Genomic DNA, 26,016 nt, shown 5'->3' on the forward strand with positions numbered 1-26,016 from the left:
ATGAAGGTAATTTTGTTTTATTTCAACAGAAGCCCTACAGGTGTACATGAATAAAATTAATATAAATGCAGTTTGCAATCAGATGTGAGTGATGTTTGCAATACTTTTAGTAACAGCCATGGAGAAACATCACACAATATAAATATGATACATTTCTCAGTAAACTCAAACATGAGCAGGGCCGTATCTCATTATTAAAAAACCCCATAGGTTACATTCATTTCATTTCTGACCATAAGGAACATTATGGAGTTATTCGTGAGACTGTCCCACGCATCAGCACTGTACAAACACAGGTACGGTTGGGGAAAATTCTGACCATGACCAAAACATGACCAAACACCGTGGTCGCAGGTACAGAAAAGGTCACTTAAGGGGCCGTGGTGGCGCAACAGGCTAAGATGCAGCAGACTTGCGGTTGCAGTTGGCTGCAGTTGCACACTGGGGACCGGGGTTCGATTCCCGGTCCTGCCAAAAGCCAAGTTTGGCCGGCTCACGTGGAGCGGCATTAATTGGCTCGCTGCTCCAGGGGGAGGGACTTGGCAGGGTTAGCTGATCGCCGTACAATAAGCGTGGACACGATTAGAGAGATGAGACGTCTTGAAGAAGGCGTGTCGCTTTTCCTCTGCCCACCAGGGGGCGGGGTGTGGACGGTGTATCTAACACTAACTCTAATTGAATTAGAGGAGGGTACAATTGGCTACTAAACTGGGAAAAAAAGGGAAAAATCAGAAATACATTCATTTAAAGAAAAGAGGAAAAGGTGACTTACTGCGGTTATATCTCCGTTCACGCACCGGTCACATGACCAATCCTCACAGACGTCGTGGGCAGGAACGCCATAGCAACCTGAAGACACCAAAAATCAACCGGCAGACGGCCATCAGAACACAGCTCACAGCTGACTACTGATACTGTAGAAACATAAAGACCATGAAATAGCATACTGTACAGGCATTGGAAATTACATTTCTGCCAACAGCACTTCGGTGATATTTTACAGTGCCCCTTTCACCGGTGCTGCACAAATATGGCATGTCTGTCATTGACACAGTTATGTACCTTTATGTTTAACAGATTTAAGAAACTGCAATGTGCCTTTATTAAACACTAAATGCACTGCAAAACATTACATTTTACCTTGATTTAATCAAGAACCACGCAGCTAGGGCCATCTGTACATAATTTAAATACTAATATTGTACGGTTTACTCATATTTTCGGTCACCATATAACTGAAGCATAAAATCACCAGGGTGTATTCCTGGCTGTGCATGCTGGGATAGGCTCCCGACCCCCTCCCCCCATGACCCTGACCAGGAATAAGTGGGTTAGATAATGGATGACTGGACACAAGAACAGATATAAGCTGCCATTAATAGACTTATAAATACATGTAACTAACAAGTCAGATCACCTAAATGTTAGGGCTACTTCAATATTTAAGGACAGAAACTGACTCAACCCTCGAGGAATAGTTTTACACAAAATAACACTCACCATTAGTTTTACACAGCATTTTCAAGTGTTCAAATAGTGGGGTTTTTTTGGCCCATTTTAATAACTTTCATAAAATAATCGTCAAGGCAGCCGGATATTTTAACATTCAAATTGGATTCATTCCACTGTGAAAGTTATTGATTTAAATTCTTAATTTTAATCAGAAACCCAATTAAAGCTTCACCTGGAGCATCAGTCCTCAACTCCTGGACCGTGATTTTGGGGGTAAATATTCAGTAAATATCCAGAGCCGAATCGGCAGAGGGAAAGAATTCTACTTACTCCCATTCACTACCATGTAGAATCCGTCAACTGCTCAATATTTTAGTCACTGTGAAATTAATGCTCCACACACAACACAATATTTTGCTTCACAATTAATACACATTTTTGCTTAAGGTTACCAAACCTGCATTATTCATGCTGTTATCAGGCACTGCGTCTGACAACAAATTGCGGGAACAAACAGACCATTTTGAGCGTTCGTTTTTCATTGAAATATTGTCAAACGTGAAACAAACTGGGAGGGAGAAAAAAAACACATTATTCATACAAGCGGTAATTAAGGGATGAACACCATGGCCAGTATTATCTATGACAGCTATCGACAAAGAGGGACACAAAGCTAAATCAATGGTCCCAACCTCGAGTGCATCTCCAGGGCTGTGGAGAATGTAAATAAAACGATAAACACCTATCAGTGAATTTCAGAAAACAAAGTTCTTTATTTTTACATGTCATTTGGCTGACACTTTTACCCAAAGCAACTTACAGTTCATGTAGACTAAGCAGGAGACAATCCTCCCCTGGAGCAATGCAGGGTCAAGGGCCTTGCACAAGGATCCAACGGCTGTGCGGATCTTATTGTGGCTACACCGGGGATCGAACCAACGACCTTGCCAGTCCCAGTCATTTAACCTTAACCACTACTAGGGCTTAGACAGATTTCAGATCACATTGTGTAATTCAGAATTGGTGATGGAATGTAAAATGGAGCCCTAATGGGAAGTGGGTCCAGTGGCCCACTCAGTGACAATACTGCTGTGCCAAGGCCCTCACTGACACAGCCAAGAGCCCGGGGAAAAGTACTATACAATCTCTGACATTATACTCCATTCTGGTTCCTCAGTGGTGGAATGACTTGTCTACCACTATCAGGACAGCAGAATCCCTCCCCCTATTTCGACGCAGACCAAAAACACTTAATCCTCCCTCCTGATTTCCCCCCGCCCCCTTTTTCCAATATCCCTCTTGTCTAACCCAAAACATTTCTTTTGTATTTTACTAATTATGGATGTGATGCTTTAACTTGGGGAAGAATCTATGCACTTTGGATTAAAAGCGTCTGCCAAATGACAACAGAGATGACACATAACATGCAAATTAATGTACGACCATAAAGCAGACTTTTTGAAAGGCAAAGACGAGGCTTGTGCTTATTGGCGTTCATGAAGAAGACGCTCTTAGCCAGTGACCTCTTGGTGGTGGTCAGCACCATCAACATCAAAGCCCAGACACAAATGTAACAAGTGGTCCGGAACAACTCACACAAACTAACTCAAAGGTCAACACAGCCCCACACAACGGAATCACATAACAGCTTTAATTTAATTACTTGGCTAGGGCAGCCAGATATGTGGGCTTTGGTTATTTTTGTATATTAAAAGACTAAACAGCATTCATATGGCCTGGGAATATGCTTATTGCGGCAAAGAAACTGATGAAACATGGAGGTGGAAACCTTGGGTGTTAAGAGCAGTTAAAAACAACTTCAATCCTCCAATTATAATGTTACAGAAGTAAAAACTTTCACTGAAAGTATAACTTGGTATCAGACTGGTATTGCTGTGTTATTATCTTTAATTATTTATATACCATGTATGCCTGCTTGTTTTTATCCATCTCATACAAGTGGACCATTTTGTTTGTATTTGGTGAACTCAGAGAATAATTTTGGACTTTCCCATCAGTTAGCCACAGGAAGGCCTGGAACGTCACGTTTTCAGGTACTCTTCATCAGACAGTACGAGTTGCACAAGTGCTATCGAGGAGCCTGTCGGGTGCAATCCAGACAAAAGACAGCGATAAAAAAAGCATATATGGTTCTTTCCCCTCGGCTGAAACATTCAAAATGGCTGATGGTGATTCATCTCCATAAACCACGGGGCAAAAAAAAATTGCTCCCCCCCTTTTTTTGAAAATAAGTATATTCAGAAGACAAATGGGTTTAATTTATGTTCTGGCAGCTGGATCAAACCCGCAGCCTGAAGGACAAAATGCAGCAGCTCAACGTTTTCACCAGAAGCCTGTCACATTTAAACCTTTCCCTTTCGTAAACAAGTCCTGCTGTTAATTACAAAACCAAACATACGCGGATTGCCGTACCACTCGGCAGAGTTCGAATAACCGATCTCGTGCAGGGAAACAGCGATGAGGGGAAACACGCTCTCTAGGTTTTATGGAAGGTTCTAGTATTTCTTCAGTTTCCACAGAACCACTCAGAATCCCACTCAACCCCCGTTCGCTGGGTAAAGAGACAACGTGATCAGGAAACTGGGAAAACGGAGGTATTGGCGATCAATGCCGCACAGGAAGTGCGGAGTTTTGGTCTGAGATTTCCCCGATAGAGCGACGGCTAACGGAAAAACAGAAAACCCGCAGAGAGAGAGAGAGAAGCGTTCACACACAGGCTGTGAGCCCCCCTCCCCCCCCTGTAACTGCTGTTTCCACGAAAGCGGGTTTCTGACTGGAGACCGCCAGGACCCTCCATCCAGAACGCGCTGGAATAAACAGCCGTGTTTACACTAACGCTCAGAATGGCCACTATCCAGGTCACCACCTCTGCAAACAAACACGGTTCTTGTTGATCCAACCCGGTGAACAAGCCAGTGAATCCACTGCCAGCATTAGTTGCCAAGCCGCATCCTGTCAACTTTCTGCCACGTAAAACAAATAATGATATGTTCATGTTATATGTTCACTCACTTGTGATCTTGTTGAAAACAAATACAACAAGTAAAAGACAATAAATAAAAGATTACGTAATGCACCAATATTTGGGCCGAGAGCTAGGCTTGGGCAGAACTGTAAACTAAAGGAGTCGTGAGAATCAGTGCATGTTGACTAACGGCGGTTTTGGCGGTAAACGGCAGAAAAGCACTCACTTGCGTGCACCTTCACACAGCACCTCCTGCAGGAGATCAGCGGGCTGGGGCCGGCCTCCTCCAGAGGGGCGCTGGGCGGGCCGGACTCCCGCTTCCAGAAGCACACCTCAGGGATTAGGGGCTTGGTCCGGAGGCCGGGGAGAGCCTTTGTCGAACCGGGGACTTCCTCCACCACCACTCTGCTCTCCTCCACCGGGCCTCCTGGCTGCAGGAGGTGAAAGCGACGAGATCAACCGTCACAAACTGTGACCGTGCCCTGCCTCAGGGGTGGGCGATTCCGGTCCTGCAGGGCCGCTGTGTACGCAGGGTTTTTGTTTCCACCAATTACCCTGGCCAAATGAACTATAATTGGCTGTACACACCAACACTAGTTCACTCATAGATTAGATCATAGTAAAACGTTTTAATGTGGGGACACAAGAACAATATTCGGCTGTCATTCATGCGCTTATCATGAAATGTAGCTCAAACTTGAGGAGGCATAATGTTAGGGCTAATTAAGTAATTAAAGCCGGCAGTTGGCATGACAACCAGAAACAGGTACGCCCCTCGTTGCCCACCTCTGGCCTACCTTACAGTACAGCATGAACAGGGCACATATGACCCTGACTGTGAGTCTACCTTACAGTACGGCAGGAACAGGGTGCATATGACACTGTGACTGTGAGTCTACCTTACAGTACGGCATGAACAGGGTACATATGACCCTGACTGTGAGTCTACCTTACAGTATGGCATGAAGAGGGGGCAAATATAACACTGTGACTGTGAGTCTACCTTACAGTATGGCATGAACAGGGTGCATATGACATTGTGACTGAGACTACCTTACAATACAGCATGAACAGGGTACATATGACCCTGACTGTGAGTCTACCTTACAGTATGGCATGAACAGGGTACATATGACACTGACTGTGAGTCTACCTTACAGTACAGCATGAAGAGGGTGCAAATAGAACACTGTGACTGAGACTACCTTATAGTACGGCATGAACAGGGTGCACACTGCGCAGTACGGCTCCATCCTGGCCACAGCAGCGTTGTACTCCCTCTCGGCGAAGAAGTTTGGCTTCCTGTTACGCCAGAGGCGGAGGAGGGGCTTGGCCCAAGGCTCCGCCTCCTGCCCCTCCTCATTGGTCAGGGAGAGGTCTGGATACTCTGAGGTGGGGAGGGAGGCGGAGAGAAAGCACAAGAAGTAGAGAACAAGGAACAGACAGCAAGTCACAGGCTGGCTATAGAGTGCACTCGCTCCACACCTGGACTACATTCAGAAAGACTGCACTGCCTCCTCGGTCCTGGAGGTGTAATCACATGCACACCTTACATTACAATAGAGTAGATGCACGTATTAATAGCTTTAATTCTTTTGCAGTTTTAAATGGTTGGCATTTATAGAGTGCCTTTATCCAAAGCGCTGTACAATTGATGCTTCTCATTCACCCATTCATACACACACACACACACACCAACGGCAATTGGCTGCCATGCAAGGCACAAACCAGCTTTACATAGTATTTTATACAGTTGGATATACACAGAAGCAAGTCAGGGTACATGACTTACTCAAGGGGACAGTGGCGCTACCTAGGAATCGTCGTGGGGAATGTTTTGAGAAAAGAAAAAAAAAAAGATTTTTTTTTTTTTTTTTTTTACAAAATTTAATAAAAATACTACACTGTGGCTACACACAGCTTTACCAAGGTTCCTTACCCATTATACTCCAATGTAGCCCTGTATGGGGGAAGGGGGGTCAGCGGACGATTGGACGACATCAGGGGGCCCCCTTAGCATGAGACACGGGGCAGATGACATCGCTTGACACAGACAGATTCTGTCTGCCTCATTCAACGAGAGCGTCTAAAGCAGATGTAATAGATCCCATTTGCTGGGTGCGGGATGCCATTTCAAAGCGCATTTGAGTCTGGAGACGCATTCAGAGTACAATTTGCTGCCCCCCCCCCCCACTCCCAGTCTCGACAATTTCCCCTCCACCATCTTTTAGGCCATATCATTAGGCCCTAATGGTGTTTTTCTCATGTTTTCTTAGCGCCAGACCCCGGTTTCGCCTTTTCCTCGCTGTGGCTTGCATTACAAGTCTGCGTCGGTAAGCAGCTCAGGCTACATTTTAGACGTTCTAGATGTGAGCCGTAAAGGGAAAACTGTTTTTTAAGAATTTCCCCAGCTTTTTCTGCAAACCTTGGATTTCCTTTTCCCAGTTTCCCTTGGTTTAAAGATAAATAACACAGCTGTATGTATGCATTCCAGAATCGCTAGTCAATACTCATCTCAAGGCCAGGAATTATGACACACGCAAACAGTAGATGGATTTCTCTCGGGCCTGGGCTTTCAGCTGTATGTTGACTTATGTGGACCACAAAACCAACAACTAACACATTTGCTTTGCTATGTCTGTGGCACTTAGCTTAATTGACCACTGACAAAACTCTTGAGTTACACAGCCATTCAAAGTTTGACTGTTGCTATAGCAAAGCAAAGTCAAGATCACCGTTTTAATGTAATAATACTTGAAAGAAAAAAATAACATATATAACTCTGTGCAGCTGTGCGAGTGTGTTTGCGTGCGCGTGTGAATGTGTATGTATGTGAATTAAATACACAGTATTTCATACTAAACACATTTCCACAGTTATATAAAATGTCAGGAGATTTTGATCGTACACTCACTAGCAGTGACCGTTTTTTCCTTATTTAAATTTGTTTCTAAAATTACAAGTCAATATGCATGATGATGCTGTTCTTCTGCTTGAGAGGAAATTAAAAGAAAAATCGTGTTCCTCAATTATTTTGCATAAGAAAAGACCAATTTCCAACCATAATGTTCAAAGTGGTATCATCATGAAAAATGCACAATAATTGAAAGTGGCGTTTAATGTTTTTGCTATCTCACCGAAACATTTTTCACAAAAAACAAGCTCAGTACGAACCAAAAAGCCCAAAAGAGGACTAACAGAGGCACAGTTGCTGATGGTTAATGAGGAAGTGCGGAAAATTTTGCCCACTGTCTGTGGATTTTGCAATCCACCTTTCTGGTCGGATACCCAATAAAATAAATTGGGATTTAAGCCAGGGGAGCTGTACCTGTGGACCTAATCTGCACCCCCCCCAGGGCGTCTGAACGCGATGCACATCAGCCTGTCACGAGGTGTCAGGGCTGAAGCATAGATAACTAATGGCCCCTCAACGTGTGTGCTTGGCACGACATTAACCACTGCGTCAAAGTCACCCTAAAATGTCAAAGTCACCCTAAAATGATCTTCACTCATTACTGACCTCTGGCCAACACCCCCCACCCTCACCCCCACCCCCCCCCCACCCAAAAACAAAACAGTTAGGGTTAGGGCCGCTATCATTTAACCTGTCACATTAGCTGAAACAACAACAGCAGCAGCAGACAAGCCCTCACATACCCTCCACTGAACGCTCAGCTTCTGGAGGGCCCTGGCTGACCTCTGGGAGGTTAAATAATAGTTTTGGAGCCCGGGAAAAATGCAGACAAATCTAATGCGATGCAGCGTCCCCCTCTACAACTCCCCAGCGTGTGATTCAAGATCCGTCTCTGGAACAGGAGCGTTATTTAAACACGGGAAGAGTTATGGGAAAGGGCCGGAATGACTCGGGGCACCACAGAGGGGGTATTACTTACAGATAAAAAGGACAGGCCGGACCCAGCAGCCATCACTCTTCGAGACAAATATAAATAAATAAATAAATGAAGCTGCACACACATGTTTGGAAACGCTGGAGCAACATTTGCGTCTTTAAAACCTCTGCCTTTTCGTCTTGTGCAGCCAAGCTTCCAAACTTTCCGCATCACCGAATGCACATATGTTGAGTGTCAGAACTCAATGCACAGATGTTGACTGGGCAAAAAATACCGTTCATTTTTCAAATAGATTTTAAATCATGTTGTCTTTGATTTGTCTTGAAAAAAAAAAAAAACAAAAAAAAAAAAAACATGGCACTGAAGTCATGTTATTTCAAAGCTCATTGCAAAACCATTTTAGTAGGGAATTTTAGAACACCTGCAATGGCAAAAAAATATATATGTCCATAATAATACATATAAATCTATATTTACCAATACAGTATGTGTGGATGTCCATGGCAGCCTTTGTTGTGTCCTGTTATGTTTTCAATGGTCTACAGGACACCAGCTTGTAACTTGTCCTCTTTATGCACGATTGCACGTACTAAATTAATACTGACATTTAATTAATACTTACATTTATATACAAACTAACTGCCTTTGTACTAACCTTAATCACAATTGATTGTGGGCAAGTTGAGACGGGTATGATGAGCTAGTGTAATACCCATGAGGTGAAATGAAATATTCTCCGTGTGTGGGTTTTTTTTTTTTTTTTTTGTGGTTAAGCCAATTTGAATCCTCGGGACCTCTCCCACTCACCCCACAGAGCACTGAAGTCACAACATGTGGAAAGTGTTAATTAGCTACGGCACGCCTAGCCTCTTTCGGGGGTATTTTCAGAAGGCGGTAACGGAAGGCGAAACTCGAGAACAGGGGAGCGGGGGGGGAAACGTTAGCGGGGCGGGAGACCCGAGCCAGCTGACTGCTCCGGTGAAGCAGCCGTCGTCGGCTCCCACGCTCGATGAGCTGCACGTATACACACGCTCGACTGACACCCGGCGTCTCGGCGAATGGATGCACACCCCGATGTGGGTAAACATGAGCTTGACACGCATGAGAGGCTTTGTTTTAATGCACTCCTCTCCTCTCGGGGCTGAGACCAAGCACATTTCCCCTGGAGATCAACATTAAAAGAATAGCCCCGCGCCCCCCCCCCCCCCTACAATCTACTTCTTTAAACATTGCTGCCCACTCACTGCCAAGCACAAGTGCTTTTAATCCCCTTTTCTGTGTGAGGGAAAAGCCACACACGCATCATCATAAATACCTAAACACACATCTGGAGGAAATCCATTTCTGCAATGCGTATATAAGGATGATGTAATAGAAGCTATTTCTGAGAATGGAACTGATCTAGTTCACACGTGATTCGTAACAGTATACATAAACATGCTTCAGGCGTAATGCTTCACAAAGGTCTTAACACACTGCATGAGATGTTCCCAGAATTTGTGAACTTGAGAATTGGTCATTCTCAGTTGAACACCGGTATGAACAGTAACCGACATTGGAACAGGGGCAACCCCTGTGTGGACTATGTATATTGAGCAGCCAATATTAGACTAAGGGTGACCCCTCACCAGGGAAGTACTTCGCCCCCAGGGAATGAGATGATTGAACATGAATACGAACACGTGCCAGACATCACAATAAGGATGACCTCTGACTGTAGTGCTTCCCCTGTGTTGCCTATGATGGTTAAACGTTGGTAACAACAGCTGAGGCTACACTAAGAGTGACCCTTGACTCCCCCACTCAGTGGAATATGATAACTGAACATCAATATGAACAGGTACGTATCTTACAGCTGACAACAACCATGACTCCTGACTACGGTACTGTTGTAACAACAGTCGCTAAAGCCACACCAAAAGTGACCCTTGACCTTGGAAGCACTTCCCACTCCAGTGGAATGAGATGCTTGTAGGAGACTCACCCTCATCGCTGGCGGACTGTTGTCTGACCACGCTGGACGTGGCTCGGGCGGTAGGCTTCTTCAGTGGGCGACGCCAGCTCTTTGCAACCCTCCTTCTGCCCATCTTAATCACCAACTGACTGGGATTCTGGGAGGGAGAGTGAATTTCAGAACGCTACTTCCGCCATCTCCACAACACTTAACATCACTTACCTCTACAGAAGGCTCACCAACCACAATTCACAGCATGGTGTTTAGGACGAACTGTTTAGCGTCAAATGCAGTACACACAAAGGATGAGATTTCATACACGGATGTGAATAAGAACCTTCTTTCAAAGGTACCATCAATGGCACATGCGTGTCTATTCAGCCTGAAAGGATGTTTTGAGGAGATGAACAGCAGAGAAAAGCAGGTAAGTAGTCCTTAGCAGGCCTCAGTTCATCTGACCATAAGTGCTTGATCCTGTAAGAGTGGCATTGAGGAAGTGGAGAGGCGTTCAAAGACAGCGGCGCTGTACTCACCGCGCATATCTCCCCCGGCTCCAGCTCCGCGTCGCCGCTGTCCGGGTCGGTCGACTCGCTGCTGGTCTCCTCCCCCCTCGGGGTGCTGAGCTCCGTGTCCGTGTCCTCCTCCCGCGGGGGCGAAGACTCGCCGAGGACGGTCGTCTCCCAGGCGACGGGCGCCAGCGTGGTCAGCTCCCTGCGTGGAGAGGGGGCCTCGGCCGCCCCGCTGTCGGTCGCCGTCCCGGGACTCTGGGGTGCGGCTTGGACATCCGCCGCCGTCCGCTCCAGGCCCCCCGCAGGCGCCGTCTCCAGGGGTACGGGGCGCTGGGACTCCGTCTCAGGGAGCCCCACCCTGTTCCAGGCGCAGTGTCTCAGGGGGCTGAGGCCGTAGGGGTCACCGTCTTTGTCCTCGGCCAGGAGCACAGGGAACTCCGGGTGCACGTTCTCGATCAGGACCGCCGGACCCTGGGAATTCAGGCTGTCCCAGATTCCCGGGCGGAAGATCCCGGATTCTGTTCCCAGTGCTTCCACGCCCCAGTGAGGAAGAGACCCGGCACTTTTTGTTGTCTCTTCCGAAAGGTGGAGTCCGTTATTTTCGGTCGGATTAGCAGCCGAGCCGGCGAGAGGGGCAGGGAGCGCATGCATATCTCCCATCAACAGAGTGGGCGTAGTGGCGGGATCCTGTAGGTCAAGGTTGCAGTCGAGGGGAGTGGTGTTGGCATCGCATAGCACTGGTGTGAGAGTCTGCAGCTCTCTGGCCTCTGTGGGCTGGTACAACTCTTTGTCCGGAATGACAGGGAGGGCCACCTGCACTTGGACGGCTGGCCCGTACAGACCTATGGGTGTGTCGTCACAGTCACCGTGCACAAGGGCTTCGGTCACGACCCCTCCGGTCAGCCCGGCGGGCGTGGCCACTTCTCGGGACAGCACAGGTGCCGCAGGGTCCTGTGGCCCCTGGTCTCCAGGCAACAAGGGCCCTTCGGCCCCTTCCCCCACTGCTGGGGTGAGAGAGGGCATGTCCCGGGCGGGCGGCGGGCAGGGGGGCTCGTCCGGGACCTCAGGGGTCAGAGAGGGCATTTGAGAGACAGGTCCTGGTACGGGCGTGAGGGCAGAGAGACTGAGAGTGGCAGGGCAGGGGCCTGTAGGAAGGCTGCACTGGAGAGGAGGGGAGGAGGTGACCGTCATGCTTTTGGGCGAGCAGGAGGGCTCGGAGGAGCGGTGCGACACAGCGTCACCGCCATTCGCCCACGGGCCGGGACACGCCTCCTCGGCACGCGCCGCAGGAACAGGATTGCCCTTCAGGTCCTCCTCGGTGTCTCCTAACGCATCGCTGATCGTCTCCGCTTCGGGGCGCAAGGACTCTGGGTAATTGGCGCTTAGCGCGGGTGATGCCGAACTTCCCTCTCTGTGCAACGGAGCGGGTGAAATCCATGCTGGGCCATGACCCGGAGACGCTTCCCCTCTCTGCTCTCCCAGGAGGGACGTTCCGGTGTCTTCTGCATCATTAGAGAGGGTGACTGACGGCTCCCGAAGGATCTGGCTGTCCGTTGGGTCTGTTTTTGGAGACAGGAGCTCTGGATCTGGTAGTGCTGTGTGTGGGGTCCTCCCTTGGGGATTCCCTCCAGGAGGAAGACAGGGCTCTCCCTCCTCCTCTTCTTCCTTCCTCTCCTCCTCATCCACCACCTTCTCTTCTTCCTTCCGCTCCTCCTCCTCCTCATCCACCACCTCCTCTTCTTCCTTCCGCTCCTCCTCCTCCTCCTCCTCCTCCTCATCCACCACCTCCTCATCTTCCTTCCTTTCCTCCTCCCTCCCATCCTCCTTCTTCCTCTCCTCCTTCTCCTTCCTCTCCTCCTCCTCCTCCTCCTCATCCTCCTTCCGCTCCTCCTCCTCCTCCTCATCCTCCTTCCTCTCCTCCTCATCATCCTCTTCTTCCTCTTCCTCTTCCTCGGGCTCTGGCCTGGCCGCCCCGGAGGAAACGGGATTGCGGAACGAGGCCGGTAGTCCTCCGTGGATGGCCGTGCGACGCGCCACGCACACGCCATCGCTCGCCATCCTGCTCACACTGACAGTGCAGATCTTACTGCACACGGCTGCCTGCTTATCGCCTAGGTGACAAAACACGTTATCCCAGCGATAAATCACACAGCGGATGTCAAATTCAGTTCCCCGAAACTAATTAATAAGCACTTAAAGTTTTGTCGAGAGATAATTCCGATGTGCCAAAACTTGCATCCTTGAACAGATTAAAGTATTACCGCTCCAACCGACAACATTACTCAACTGTGAGGATGAGAGGGTGGCAGCTATTTCAGTTCACCTGATATTTTAGAATAAGTCGGGCTATGCTTTGTTTTACATGACGTCCAAAGAAACACATTTGCCGACCTGATTTTAATTTAAATCCTTAAAACCCATAATTCCATAGTTCTCCCACCAAGAGGTGAGGTATGTGTCCATGTGATGACTACGTCCATGGGGAGGGGGGCAACTCCCAGCTCACCTGAGAAACGTGCGTGCAGATTCAGGGGTGTGTGGGCCTGCTGGGTCGGACCTAGCGAGCGTTCCCCTCCTCCAGACTCCTCCTCTCCTTTCGTCTCAGGCTCCGCCCCCCTGTCTGTGCTGTCAGTCTCTCGTCTCACTCCTGATTGGACGAACATGCCACTCCTTCCAGGACCGTCTGTCAGCATCTCCAGCTCTTCAGAAGTCTTCAGCTTCTTGGAGCGTGTTCGCGGGTAATGGAGGCTGCTGTCAGAATGAAAAACCCAGTCAACATCATATAATCAATAATCTTATCATTAGTATATTGGTATGGCATGAAAGATGCAATATACTACCCAAACCCCATCACTCCCCCGCATAACTTACATTAATTTCAGATTATTTCTATTGCAAAATACAATATTTGTCAATATTTCCAATATTGTAAGGCCTGATCTGCAGCACAGTACTGCTGTTGGACTCTCAACAGTCAGACACAAAGCAAAAAAACTACATCAAAGTACATTCACCGACAGAAAGATAAATAAAGTGAGTGTGTGCTGTAGGAATGTCGGTGCCTGACCCTAGCACAAAACAACAAAATAAATAAGAGGCATTTCACCTCAGTTACCATTATACATGGAAGTGCATTTATAACTAGAGCTTGAAATTGATTCGAAGTTTACCGCAAAATCTTAATGCTTCGGAATTAAACGCGGGAAAAGCATTCCTAAAGTAAACCAGGTGCGAGAGCACCCTGGGTCCCTCTGACGGCTGAGAATAACAGCAAGGCCTCGCACACAGCCAGGAGGAGGGGCACTCAAGCGTGCATCGTAAAAGACAGAGCTCAGAGAAGTCCCTGGTGCCAGCGAAAGCACGTAGAATCCGGCACGCAATCGGCCCACAAAGCACTCTCGAACTCCTATACATCATGAATTAAAGACACCTTCACAAAAGCCAGTTAATAAGACATGAAGACAGGGGTGAGGAAACGCCATATCTTATAAACAAAATTGCAACTGTAAATACTGTCTCGCGATGGTGAAGACTGCCGGACTAAATCACACATCACGGCGCTTCGGGCGGGACGCACCGTGGTAAAGAGAAGGCCAGATATATCGAGTGGAGGGAAAAACGTCCGTGATATCTTCAGCATCTACAATAAAGCTGTTCAAAGGAGACTGTGTTCTCTCTGGGGATGTGATTATTCAAAACCCGAAACAATCGTTTGTCTTTAGGTTTCCTTGAGAACGTACATCTTCAAAATTTAATTCAAAACATTGGCAGGGCTGTCAGATGGTAGTAAAACTCGAGCGTTCGCTCTCTGTATAGTGCTGAGGGCGGATGCGTGGCACCGCCTTGGTGCTTTGCCGAGAGAATGTCCCTGTCCTTGCATTAATAAACAGCCCCCCTTCATCAGCTGACCTTTCAACAATCATACATCAAGCGCTGTTTGAAATAAAGACAAAAATGTCCCAAGACGCACGTTTATGTGAATGTGAGTCACGTGACACATTTTGAATTGCACCAGTCTTGGTGTAAGTTTATGCGATGCAGGGAGGGTCATTAATTACACTCCTATATCCGTTCAATTAACAGTCAATGTCTAATTATAGGCAATTTAGACAGAGGAAAATTCATTAGAGAATATGAATAGACGGAAAAAACATGGTTGAAACTGTGATAAAGAACATGCGAGGAATAGACAAAAATGGTAGCTATGAACTTGGAGAATTCTTTATATTAATTTTAATCACGAAACTGTGGCTTCAGGCTACATTAGCTAATAAGGTGCTCCAACATAAATATCATGGGACGAATGAAAAATTGCATATATTAGTTATGTGGTTTCCACCCAACACATTTTAACATGGTGAGTGCAAGGTATTTTACATTTTTACTCTCCAAATGTTTTCACAAATGTATCACTGGCAACTGGATCAATAATACATTGGTTTTGTCCTTTTCATCATATATCTCAGGTGAGAATCTCTGCTAATTCAGCTACCATCAACAATACGCAACTTCAGAAAGCTTTTAAAAAAGGGAATTTATGGTAAAAATGCACCACATTTTCTTCTCCAATCCAGCCATTTTGTTAGAATGAGGATTAATAAACAGGAAGCAAACTCTTCCATTTATTACACGTTTTAAAATAGACTGGAGCACACTATTCCATTAATGCCATTTATTGTAAGTTTGATTGCTTTTCCACTCACTTCAACAGACAGAATGACTTCCATTATATAAGAAGTGATGGTCATTCTTGTGAAGTAACAATCAAATCATAGCATGTGGTACCATTCGTTAAAGTAGAGTAAGGCTTTTCACGTGAGACACATCATTATGCAAATTAGCCAAATTGGAATTTTAGGAAACCCTTTCTGTGGCATGCTGTCAATTCAGAAGGATGAACACAGAAACTGCCAAACAAAATGTCAAAGTAATACTGAATTCATTATTATTGCTGCTCTATTATTTACAAATGCATTGTTTGCTTTCTGATGTGCGTAAGGCACGTTACTTATAAACAATTTCTCATTTAACCAGTGCTAAGTGTTTGCACAACGTTTTATGTAAAACATCAATATGTAAAGACATTTTATCACAAGCAAAGCTGGCTGTTGAACGCCAAGTCAAAGGCCCTTGAGGCCATGAGGCTGATTAATGCACATTTAGTGTGTCCAACCAAGATTTTTCCCTCAGTTTTATGGTATCATACAACACCCAAGGTGCCTTTTAGTTTCTAAAAAAACTCCTTGAAAGATTTCTCAGTGCTACTGTATCCTCCAACACCTCTGTCACTGGATGTTAAACAGCAAGCTTTAAACAGATTCCGATAAACGATTCAGTGCAATGTGACGTAAAGTATGTTCTCAGCTCCAAGCCAGTGGTCTAAGTTACAGTGACGTGAAGGTCCAATCACATCTCGTCATAAGGCCATTGTAGTATATTAGGTCCACTCCATTGTGCTCGGCATGCTAAATATACAGACTCCTACACATGCACAGCAAGTATGACAACTCAGGCCAGTACAGTAAGGTCTTACCAAAGTTTCCTCACTGCAATGTCAAAGAGAGAGAAGAAGAAGGAGCGTGTGAATCACTCCTTCTATAAAACCAACGGAAAACAAGCCCAGGGAAAAACAAGCCCAGCATCTTCAGAAATATGGTGAACATACTGTACATATGCAGATTCCTTCTCACCCACAAAAAATCTGTCATCACACATTGCGGTTAAATAATGCCATGCATAGCGCCTGGGTGAATGTTTGATTCAATATGCCCATATAAATATTTTCGTTAAGGGCTGAACAATAGTTCAGGAACTGGACTTTTTAAAGTGTCAGGCAATTACACCGTAGAATAACAAGTCCAGTTTCTAAACTGCTATTCCACCATTAACTGGTAAACTGCAGTTAAAGGCTAAATGGTTCCGTTTGGGAAGTTGAAAGCAGAATGGTTCAATTCATGGGGGGCAGCACTGCTTTCTCATTTTTGAGCCTGGTACTTAGCCCTCCTTTAGTCTGTAAACATGCGTCTGTATACACAGGTGAGATGTAATCTGTGTTTGTCTCCACAGGGCAAGGGAACCCGATGAGCCAATAAACAGTTAACAGCAATAATAAAACCAGCCAGATTAGGAACAGCTGTCCCAGTTCTCCTGGAGGTCAGCGCACGGCACTGCTGGAGCAAACCCCAGGACTGAACCCCAGGACTGAACCTCAGGACTGAACACCAGGACTGAACCCCAGGACTGAACCCCAGGACTGAATCCCAAGACTGAACCCCAGGACTGAACATCAGGACTGAATCCCAGGACTGAACCCCAGGACTGAACCTCAGGACTGAACCTCAGGACTGAACCCCAGGACTGAACCTCAGGACTGAACCCCAGGACTGAACCTCAGGACTGAACCCCAGAACTGAACCCCAGAACTGAATCCCAGGACTGAACCCCAGGACTGAACCCCACGACTGAACCCCAGGACTGAACCCCAGGACTGAACCTCAGGACTGAACCTCAGGACTGAACCTCAGGACTGAACCCCAGGACTGAACCTCAGGACTGAACCCCAGGACTGAACCTCAGGACTGAACCTCAGGACTGAACCCCAGGACTGAATCCCAGGACTGAACCTCAGGACTGAACCCCAGGACTGAACCCCAGGACTGAACCCCCCGTCGAGGTTCCCGAGACTGACCGGAGTGTCAGAGTGCAGAGCCTCCGAGCAGCAGGGGGGCAGAGACAGGGATGTTAAAAATCTAAAAACAGCAGTGGCGTGTAGCGTCCTGGTGTGATGCAATCAGGAGAGAACACAACTTTTGCAATCAGACAGGATCATGGGGATCTGGGAAAATGAATCCTGGACAGGCTTACCATCTGACACACATAACCATGCAGAAAGAGCCACATACTCCATGTGTTCTGACACACATAACCATGCAGAAAGAGCCACATACTCCATGTGTTCTGACACACATAACCATGCAGAAAGAGCCACATACTCCATGCATCCTGACACACATAACCATGCAGAAAGAGCTGCATACTCCATGCATCTTGACACACATAACCATGCAGAAAAAGGGTCATGGGCCGCTACGATTTCTCGCGTTTTCTCACTAGGCATTTCATAGCGAGTTCACAATAATAGTGTGGTAATTTCTGGAAGGTTTAGCTGGGAGTTGGCAGGCAGATAGCAGATTATGCAGCCCGTTTAATTACTTCCTTGCATGGTAACCTGAAGCTCCGCTCCGTTTTCCTTTCCAAGTGGACGAGGGGGGGGATTAGCCAGGAGATGGCAGGCCTCTCTTTTCCGTTCATTATTCCCCCTCTCCGCGAGATACTCATTTAAACGTGACACAGCTGAGTAAGTCCAGGGCACAGAGGCCACAAAAGAAGAGAACATTCTCAAACTCAGTCTCACCACAGTATGTCTGCTGCTTTAGTATTAGGAACAAATTAAGTATATTTTTTTATTTAGCGTTGATTACACAAGTTAATTGAATGTAGCGTTACCTAAAAAATGAGAAATGAACGTACATTTACTGCTTGATAGTAACGACATGGAGGGCTCAAACTATTTGAGGCCCAAACAAATATGGTTGGTCTTCCCATAAAATGACATTGCTTACATAGTTACATAGTAATTTATTGCCTTAACTCATGTTTTCACCGCAAAGATGGCTGATTTTGCATTGTAAATTACTAAGGAAAACCTGATCTGCTAAGAAGCACTACAGCACAGTAAAATGTCACGCGAAGTGTCTCGACTGGTCTGGTTGCCCACAGAGATGAATAGCGAGTGGCAGTTGAGTGGCGTGGGAGATCAGCCAGTGGCCACACAGACCATCTTGAATAGTATGTGCTTCCCCTGTGAGCTTCACTGTGTCAGACAAGCACAGGCATTCCACCCACGCCTTGTACGGCATGCAGTGCAGGACTCCATGGGCTAGGAGTTTCCCCAGGTTTCTAAAACGTATTTATTTATTCATAGAACTCACAGTGGGATGTGGGATTGAACCTGCCCAATTCCCACCTTAATTTAGGACGCACAATCAACTATAGTAGCCATGTTATGCCCATCGTCCATTCAGGAGAGTGAAGACCACCGTGGTTCTCCTCTGAAACGTGGTGTCACCAGCTGATTCTTTTCACACTGATTCTCCTCTGAAACGTGGTGTCACCAGCTGATTCTTTTCACACTGATTCTCCTCTGAAACGTGGTGTCACCAGCTGATTCTTTTCACACTGATTCTCCTCTGAAACGTGGTGTCACCAGCTGATTCTTTTCACACTGATTCTCCTCTGAAACGTGGTGTCACCAGCTGATTATTTTCACACTGATTCTCCTCTGAAACGTGGTGTCACCAGATGATTCTTTTCACACTGATTCTCCTCTGAAACGTGGTCTCACCAGCTGATTATTTTCACACTGATTCTCCTCTGAAACGTGGTCTCACCAGCTGATTCTTTTCACACTGATTCTCCTCTGAAACATGTGGTGTCACCAGCTGATTCTTTTCACACTGATTCTCCTCTGAAACATGTGGTGTCATGAGCTACTTCTTTTTCACACCACAGCCCACTCACCCAGCCAAGCTCACAGAGGTGAGTCAGGCAAAAACATCTCGTATGCAGCCTTTGGCAAGCAGTCAACTGACACCCAATCGACCAGCAGGGGATGCTAGAGAGCAATGAGAGTGGACCTCTAACCCACAGACCTGTTCCATACCTGTGTGACGGAGTAGCCAATCGTGTCTGGCACTATGGAGCTACCAGCCAATCAGCGCTGGCATGGTACGGATTTCGATCCGAGGTTCCTCTCAGGTAATTTACGAACCTTCATTCATACAGGGCAGGTTGACTGAGCATGCATGCTGATTTACAGCCACATCATGTCCCCTAGTTACCCTAACCTACATGTCTTTAGACCAGAGGTCTCCAAGCCTGGCCCTTTTTTGTTTTCACCTTAAAATCAGCACCTGTTGAGACCCAGGTAACCAGGTGAGGTGAGTTAATTAATTAAATTAGAGCAGTTGATTATAGTTAATTGCAGGGTAAGAACGAAAACCAGCAGACCCAGTAGCTCTCCAGGACCAGGGTTGGAGACCACTGCTTTAGACTGTGGGAGGAAACCTTTGCAGACATGGGGAGAACGTGCAAGCTCCACACAGAAAGGCCCTGACCGGGAGTGGAATCCGGGGCCTTCCCGCTGTGGGGCGACAGTGCTATCCAGTGCACCACCACGCCCTGTGTAAGCCCCGTCTGAACACACGTTCCAGGGACACGCCTCTCCGCTCACCTTTGAGCCGAGGGTCTGGGCCTCTTGCGACGGTGGAGCCAGGTCTGGAGCTCGGGCGTGGAGACGGGCGTCGGCCGGGTGTGGTCGATGACGCAGGAGTCCTTGCCCTGCTTCCACGCCTGGTAGCGGTCCGGTTGGAACCTCTTCACAAAGGGCTCCATGGAGATCTTCACCATGTCCTCGCTGCAGTTGCACTTCAGAAGGGAGACGCAGAAACACACAGTCAAGAAAAACAAGCGCATAAAGTCAGCGCCACACCACAAGTACTTTATTTAAAAATAAATTTCTTTAACATCTTGAGACCATTGAAAGCCCTGCAGAGTGCTGACATGTAAAAAAAATAAAAAAAAGTCTAGAATGCTACCAGCATCCAGAGATACTTCAGCCAGGTCTGTTCAGGACAATTCAGTTCTCAGTGGCCACTCAACACAGTGAACCTGTCAACACCACTCTCAAATGAAAAAAAAAAAAGATTATAAATGAATAACATAAAAAAGAAAACCAGACTATTTTTCATATTTCAAAGTTAAAGATATGAAATGCTGCGGTTAGACTGAACTGAAGCCCCGGGGCCCTTGCTTTACAGGAAATAAACCCAGGTTCAGTAGCACCACTAATGTGATTTCAGCAGCCAATTTAAACAAGTGTCGCTTTCTTTCCCCCACTTTCCTTCACAACAACGTGAGCAAGGTGACAGCAGAAATGAAAGAGGAAAAGGAGGATATGCTCCACATACAGACAAGAGATAAAAATCTCATTAATTCTGCAATATAATGGATTTGAACCAATACAAAATATATATATATATATATTTCTCCACAAGTCAGTGCTGCTTTTACCGAATATTAATGAGATACAAAAATAAGACAAAATAGCAAAAATAAAAAAGGAAGACTTGCTTAACGTCACTCAAAGTTGGTGAAGCGTACTGCACGACCACAGCATGCTAAGGTTCTACAAACCCATCAAAACTGGAACACTTTCCCCCCCAAAAAAGCACATAAAATTAAAAAAATACAATAAAAAAAAGCCCTCATACTTAAAGTAGAGACAACTATGCATCTGGTTATGCAGCAAGCTGGGAAAGGAATTTGAAAAAAATGTGTAGGCAAACTAAAATAAGTTTAACAGGCCTTTTTTTTTTTTTATGAAGAATTTGGAATGCATTCTCCATTGAAAAATATTTCTGCTGAAAACATGCTTATGGGAAGTGCACTGTCAACATAATGTCCTGAGATCCGTCTTAATTTAAACAGGGCCAGATCCCCAGGCTGCGAGCCGTGCAACAATCCATGTTTTCTGATGAAGAGCAGTAGGGTGAAGCATCCCCGGTAAAGCTAATGCTGAGTCATTCCTTCTTTTACGAGATTTTTATTTACGCCTCAGAGATTGACTGTTGAATTTTCCTTGCACGGGAACGTCCCGGCTAAATGTGCCTGTCGCCTTGTGCGGATATCAAATCAATCATATTTTATTTGCTGTAAACACACATTACCCACCAATAAGGCAAAACAAGTTTGTTCAATGCCCCCCCCACCACACAAAGCCACTTGGCATGCTTGTTGAAAACACCATAGATTCTTATTTGAGGCAGACGCTCTTTTAGTTAGACCCCGGTGACAGAAAATCCGGATCTTTCCACCTCCCTGGCTCCGGCTTCAGACAGCAGCCTTCTCAAAGCATTCATCATGATTTAGCTCAAGCACGGCGATGATTCTGATTGGTCGGATGCATCGTTACTTCCACCATTGGAGGAGCAGTGTGTTCAGGGCACAAACCTATGTCTCAGAGCCTACAATAATTCAAAACAAGTTTTCGGTTTCTGAAGTGGGGCCGGGGCTTTTATCGAGAACTTTATTTAGCAGTTTATTGGCTTGATCACTGACCCACACGGGCCAGATGAACTGTTTAGGTTTGTGAATATCGCACTCCTTTGGTTCAACGAATGAAAGCGTTATGGACTCACCATCACAGATAATTGTACTTATAACTTACAATAAGACATTACTTTCTAAGTAATTGCGGAGATGTGATAGCTGTCGTGCTAAAAAAAAAAAAACCCCAAAAAAACCTGAAAGCCATAGAACTGCTCCCCCGTGTGGTACCATTAAAACTGCCAACCAGTCCCCCTCCCGGGGTCTGAAGAGCCCGTGTGGTTAAACGTGCGGTTAAACGTGCGGTTAAACGTGCGGTGAAGTGCTGACTTCGCTGCTCCTGCACACACATCCTGGGCCATTGGCTTATTGCACAATGATGCATGTGTGTGTACTACAGGCAGAGAGACTGCAATTAAAATCAAGGTCCCACAAAATTAGTCAGCAGCACAGCAGAATCAGGAAAGCCACTGGGGCGGACAGTCTGCACCCGTGCAAAAAGAAAGTGGATTTTTTGCAACGGGGCGGGATGCCGTCCAAATATTTACAACGGCGTCTTTGTGCTGAGCGTCCACTGGTGACGGCTTTGTGTCAATGTATATCGGAAGAAAATAATTATGACTCCGAGGTGTAAGACTTCCCCGTTGTATTTCCTCATTATTCTTTGGAGTGGAGCTTGCATGCAGAGGACGTTAAGTTATGCAAATCCAGCAGTCCATAAAATCAAGAAATGACACTGATTGCGGTTACCATTTTGTACAGTCAAGCAAACAAACCCGCCAACTCAGACATGACACTAAAAGCTCATTATTCTGGAAACAGTGCATTTGCATTTAAATTGAGTTAAATGACAATTCCTTCTGCGGTCGCGCTGATTACACCCTCTCATCAGCACACAATGAGGAGAATCCGGGTGCTGGCATCACAGCAAAGCAAAGCCATCAGAGATGCTTGGTTCAGGGCACTGTCTTAATAGTGACAGACTGCAGCACTTTGTGTATGGTGGAGGTCTGTATGGCAGAACGGTCTAAAGCAGGGGTCGGCAACCCTGCTCCTGGAGAGCCGCAGGGTGTGCTGGTTTTTGTTTTCGCCTTAATACCAGTAACTGATTCTTACCCAAGAAACCAGGCGAGGCGAGTTAACTGTGTAATCGACTGCTTTAATTTATCAATTAAGTGCAGAGTAACAACGAAATCCAGCACACCCTGCGGCTCTCCAGGAGCAGGGCTGCCGACCTCTGGTCTAAAGGAATCACAACTATGCCCGGGACAGTATGGCAGATGAAGGGGATTTATATTACACCTTTAAAATGATGTTTTTCAACTGTTTAAACCGGTGGTTCCCCACCCTGTTTCTGGGGAATTTACTGTTCTGCTAACAAAGCACACCTCATTCAACAGCTAGAGATCTGGGTTGAGCTGCGAATTAGTAGGATCAGGGTCACGTTTAATCTGAAAACATTTTTCCGCTGTTTGCTATGTTTCCTCCTAACGGTGTTCAATGTTTTGCAATGGGCGCTTTTGCAATGCTCTCGTGTCGGGGGTGTAGCCAGAATAAAAAATGACGTAGACATATGCTTTAAAGCCTGGAGCTTTCTCAGGCAGCCATAGGAGCATAACCGTACTACATCAATCAGTGCGCCCACGGTTTGCAAAAGGATGTTTACATGTTTTGGATGTTTAAATGTTTCGCCGTGTTTCGTCAGGGCTGAATGTGGCCCAGGTGTGCCAAATTAGAATTGAAATGAAAACATAGAGGACTGTAGATCTCCAACCCCAAGAACAGGTTTTGGAATCACTGTTTCATAATGTAAACAATGACAATTTCACATAAAACATTTTGCATAAAATATGGGTATTTGTGTTGCACAGGAAGTATTGGCTATTGGTTATGTAGCTAAATGCTCTATTATTCCAATTCTGCCAGTTCAATAAACTGGGAAAGCCTGTTATCCTAGCTTTGTTTTGATGAGTTGGGTCTTGGCTCTTGCAACCAATATGACTTGTGAATCTAAGAAGAGTTAGGAGGACTGGACATTGTCAAGATATTTCTCAATTTACAATACAGTCATATTTTCCATTACCATAATAATTTCAGAAATGGAAGCTAAATGGTCATGACATAAAAAATCACGTAGAACCTATATATTTTTTTAAAATCATCCATTATGCCCTAACCTACATTTATGTCTGAACAGTGGCCTCAAACATGCCATTGTAACAGCGTGCAACTGATCAATGTAATCCACTTATAAAAGGGGCAAAAACACAGAACCAAAGGGGCTGATGGGAGTTGGAGTCCAAAGCATTAAATTTTAAAGGCATGCAGATTGGGGGGTGGTGATTAACACAGCATTTCTGCAAAAGACCAGAATTCTCAGTCAACCAACCCTGTACAAATAACGTTTAACAATTGTATTACTTAATGACTCATGGTACTTGTGGGTGGTTTTCCATTTGGTGTGGTTATCTAAACTAACACGTGTCAAATGAACAACGCAAATGATTAACACGACAGGTAAGACATGTAAATATTACTTCTCATTGCCCATCTTTCAAGCCACAGTCTTCCAAACGGTCATTCTCTCAGTCAAAAACGAGTTGAGAACCAGGTTTTATAAGGTCACATATTTCCACTTGTGCGGGTCCCCAACTGCTCTGCCTGTGTCCCTCTCATTTTTCTATTTTTATTATCATTATGATGGAGTTTTCCGGCAGGTTGCCTCACGCACGAACCCAAGAGATCGCTAATGCCAAGCAATTACATTTGGCACTGCTGCGCCAATTAGCGAATAGGGCCCTCGCTGTCAATTAGGAGAGGAGCCGGTCCTCTGGAAGCCCTTAGTGTTCAGCGCTAGCTGCCGTCGTACACATCGTTCTGCCCCCTCGCCCTGAACCCCCCCCCCCCCCCCCCAAACCTCCACCCCCACCCCGGCGATCCTGCACCTGTGCCAGGTCCCTGACTCTAGCCTGACAAACGGCCGCTTACAGAGTGCTTTAAGAGGATCACTGTCTCTACCGCTGGCCACTAAGCATGAGAGCGGGTTGGACGGGAGCCAATGCATTAGCCCGCTGTTGATTTATTGGAAGGCGAAGAACATCAAGAGATCATCTACTCCAGAAATGAGGAGGAGGCTTTTTCTTTTTTTCTTTTTTTTTTTCGGGGGGGAGGGGGGGGGGGGGGGGAGGGGGGTGTGTTGATTTATAAATCATGCGCAAAAAGCCCTCGCCGCCTTTAAGGTCACCCCGCCATCTTTTACGCGGCGGCTTTGCGATGACATTTCCTCTCCCCTTCCGCCCGAACGCGTCTCCGACGTGACGAGGTTCTCCGCGGCAACCGCCGCGCGTCGCTTCTGCTCCCAACGTCTGACATTATCACGGGAGGACGTCCCGCGCGGAGACATAAATAACGCAAATCTGACGGCGTGCGGTAATGACGGCGCCCGGCGCCCGCGGGCGGAGGTCGAACAGGGACCGGCGCGGTCCCGACAGGACTTTAAAACAATCATCACCCCCGCGTCGCGTCTCCACCATCTAATCATGACTGCGGCAACACAACTAAGGACAAAACAGAGGGGGAAATACGCTAGACCCAATCGCCACGGCTACCGATCCGCCCCGCCGAAGGTGTCTTAAATCACCATACCTTTGAAGGAATTTATGCAAATGGAGTGACTGATAGGGACTTTGTCAGCACATTAGAGGATATCAGGATGACAAATTACGAATTAATGAGTGCGAAGTATAATGGATGGAGCCCATTTACCCCCCCCCTTACCGTGGGCGGGATGTGCCTCCCCAGTGCCTCGCCCCCAAGAGGTAAAGTTAGCGAATTACATGAATTAAAAAAGGTCTCTGTACACACAGCCTATTTCTCAAACGATAGCTTAAAGTCTTTGTAAAAGCTCCTACTGCCGTACTGAGGTACGCAGTTGTGTATCAACCAATCAAAATCATTTACGCCGTTTAGTTCATTTCATCATCCTAGACTTTTCGGAGGCTACCGATTTGTCAATGTTAAAAGAACAAATGAAGTGCATTACTACAGTGAAATGTTTACTGACTGTACTTGCTGACCACAGACACATGATTGAACAGA

At 46.4% G+C, this 26,016-nt stretch overlaps 1 protein-coding gene across 1 annotated transcript in view; it reads right to left on the reverse strand.

Annotated features, from left to right (window-relative positions):
• Nucleotides 1–26,016, reverse strand: part of LOC133130536 (lysine-specific demethylase 4C-like) — a 76,491-nt gene that overhangs the window by 42,903 nt on the left and 7,572 nt on the right. The window contains exons 5-12 of the mRNA XM_061245190.1: nt 20,045–20,238; nt 19,929–19,954; nt 12,736–12,863; nt 10,777–12,468; nt 10,274–10,400; nt 5,644–5,825; nt 4,665–4,869; nt 773–849 (exon numbers count right to left, since the gene is read on the reverse strand). Of these exons, the coding sequence (XP_061101174.1) occupies nt 773–849; nt 4,665–4,869; nt 5,644–5,825; nt 10,274–10,400; nt 10,777–12,468; nt 12,736–12,863; nt 19,929–19,954; nt 20,045–20,238 (2,631 nt within the window). The remainder of the gene's footprint in view (nt 1–772; nt 850–4,664; nt 4,870–5,643; nt 5,826–10,273; nt 10,401–10,776; nt 12,469–12,735; nt 12,864–19,928; nt 19,955–20,044; nt 20,239–26,016) is intronic.

This window comes from Conger conger, chromosome 6 (assembly GCF_963514075.1).
Source record: "Conger conger chromosome 6, fConCon1.1, whole genome shotgun sequence".
NCBI lineage: Eukaryota > Metazoa > Chordata > Actinopteri > Anguilliformes > Congridae > Conger > Conger conger.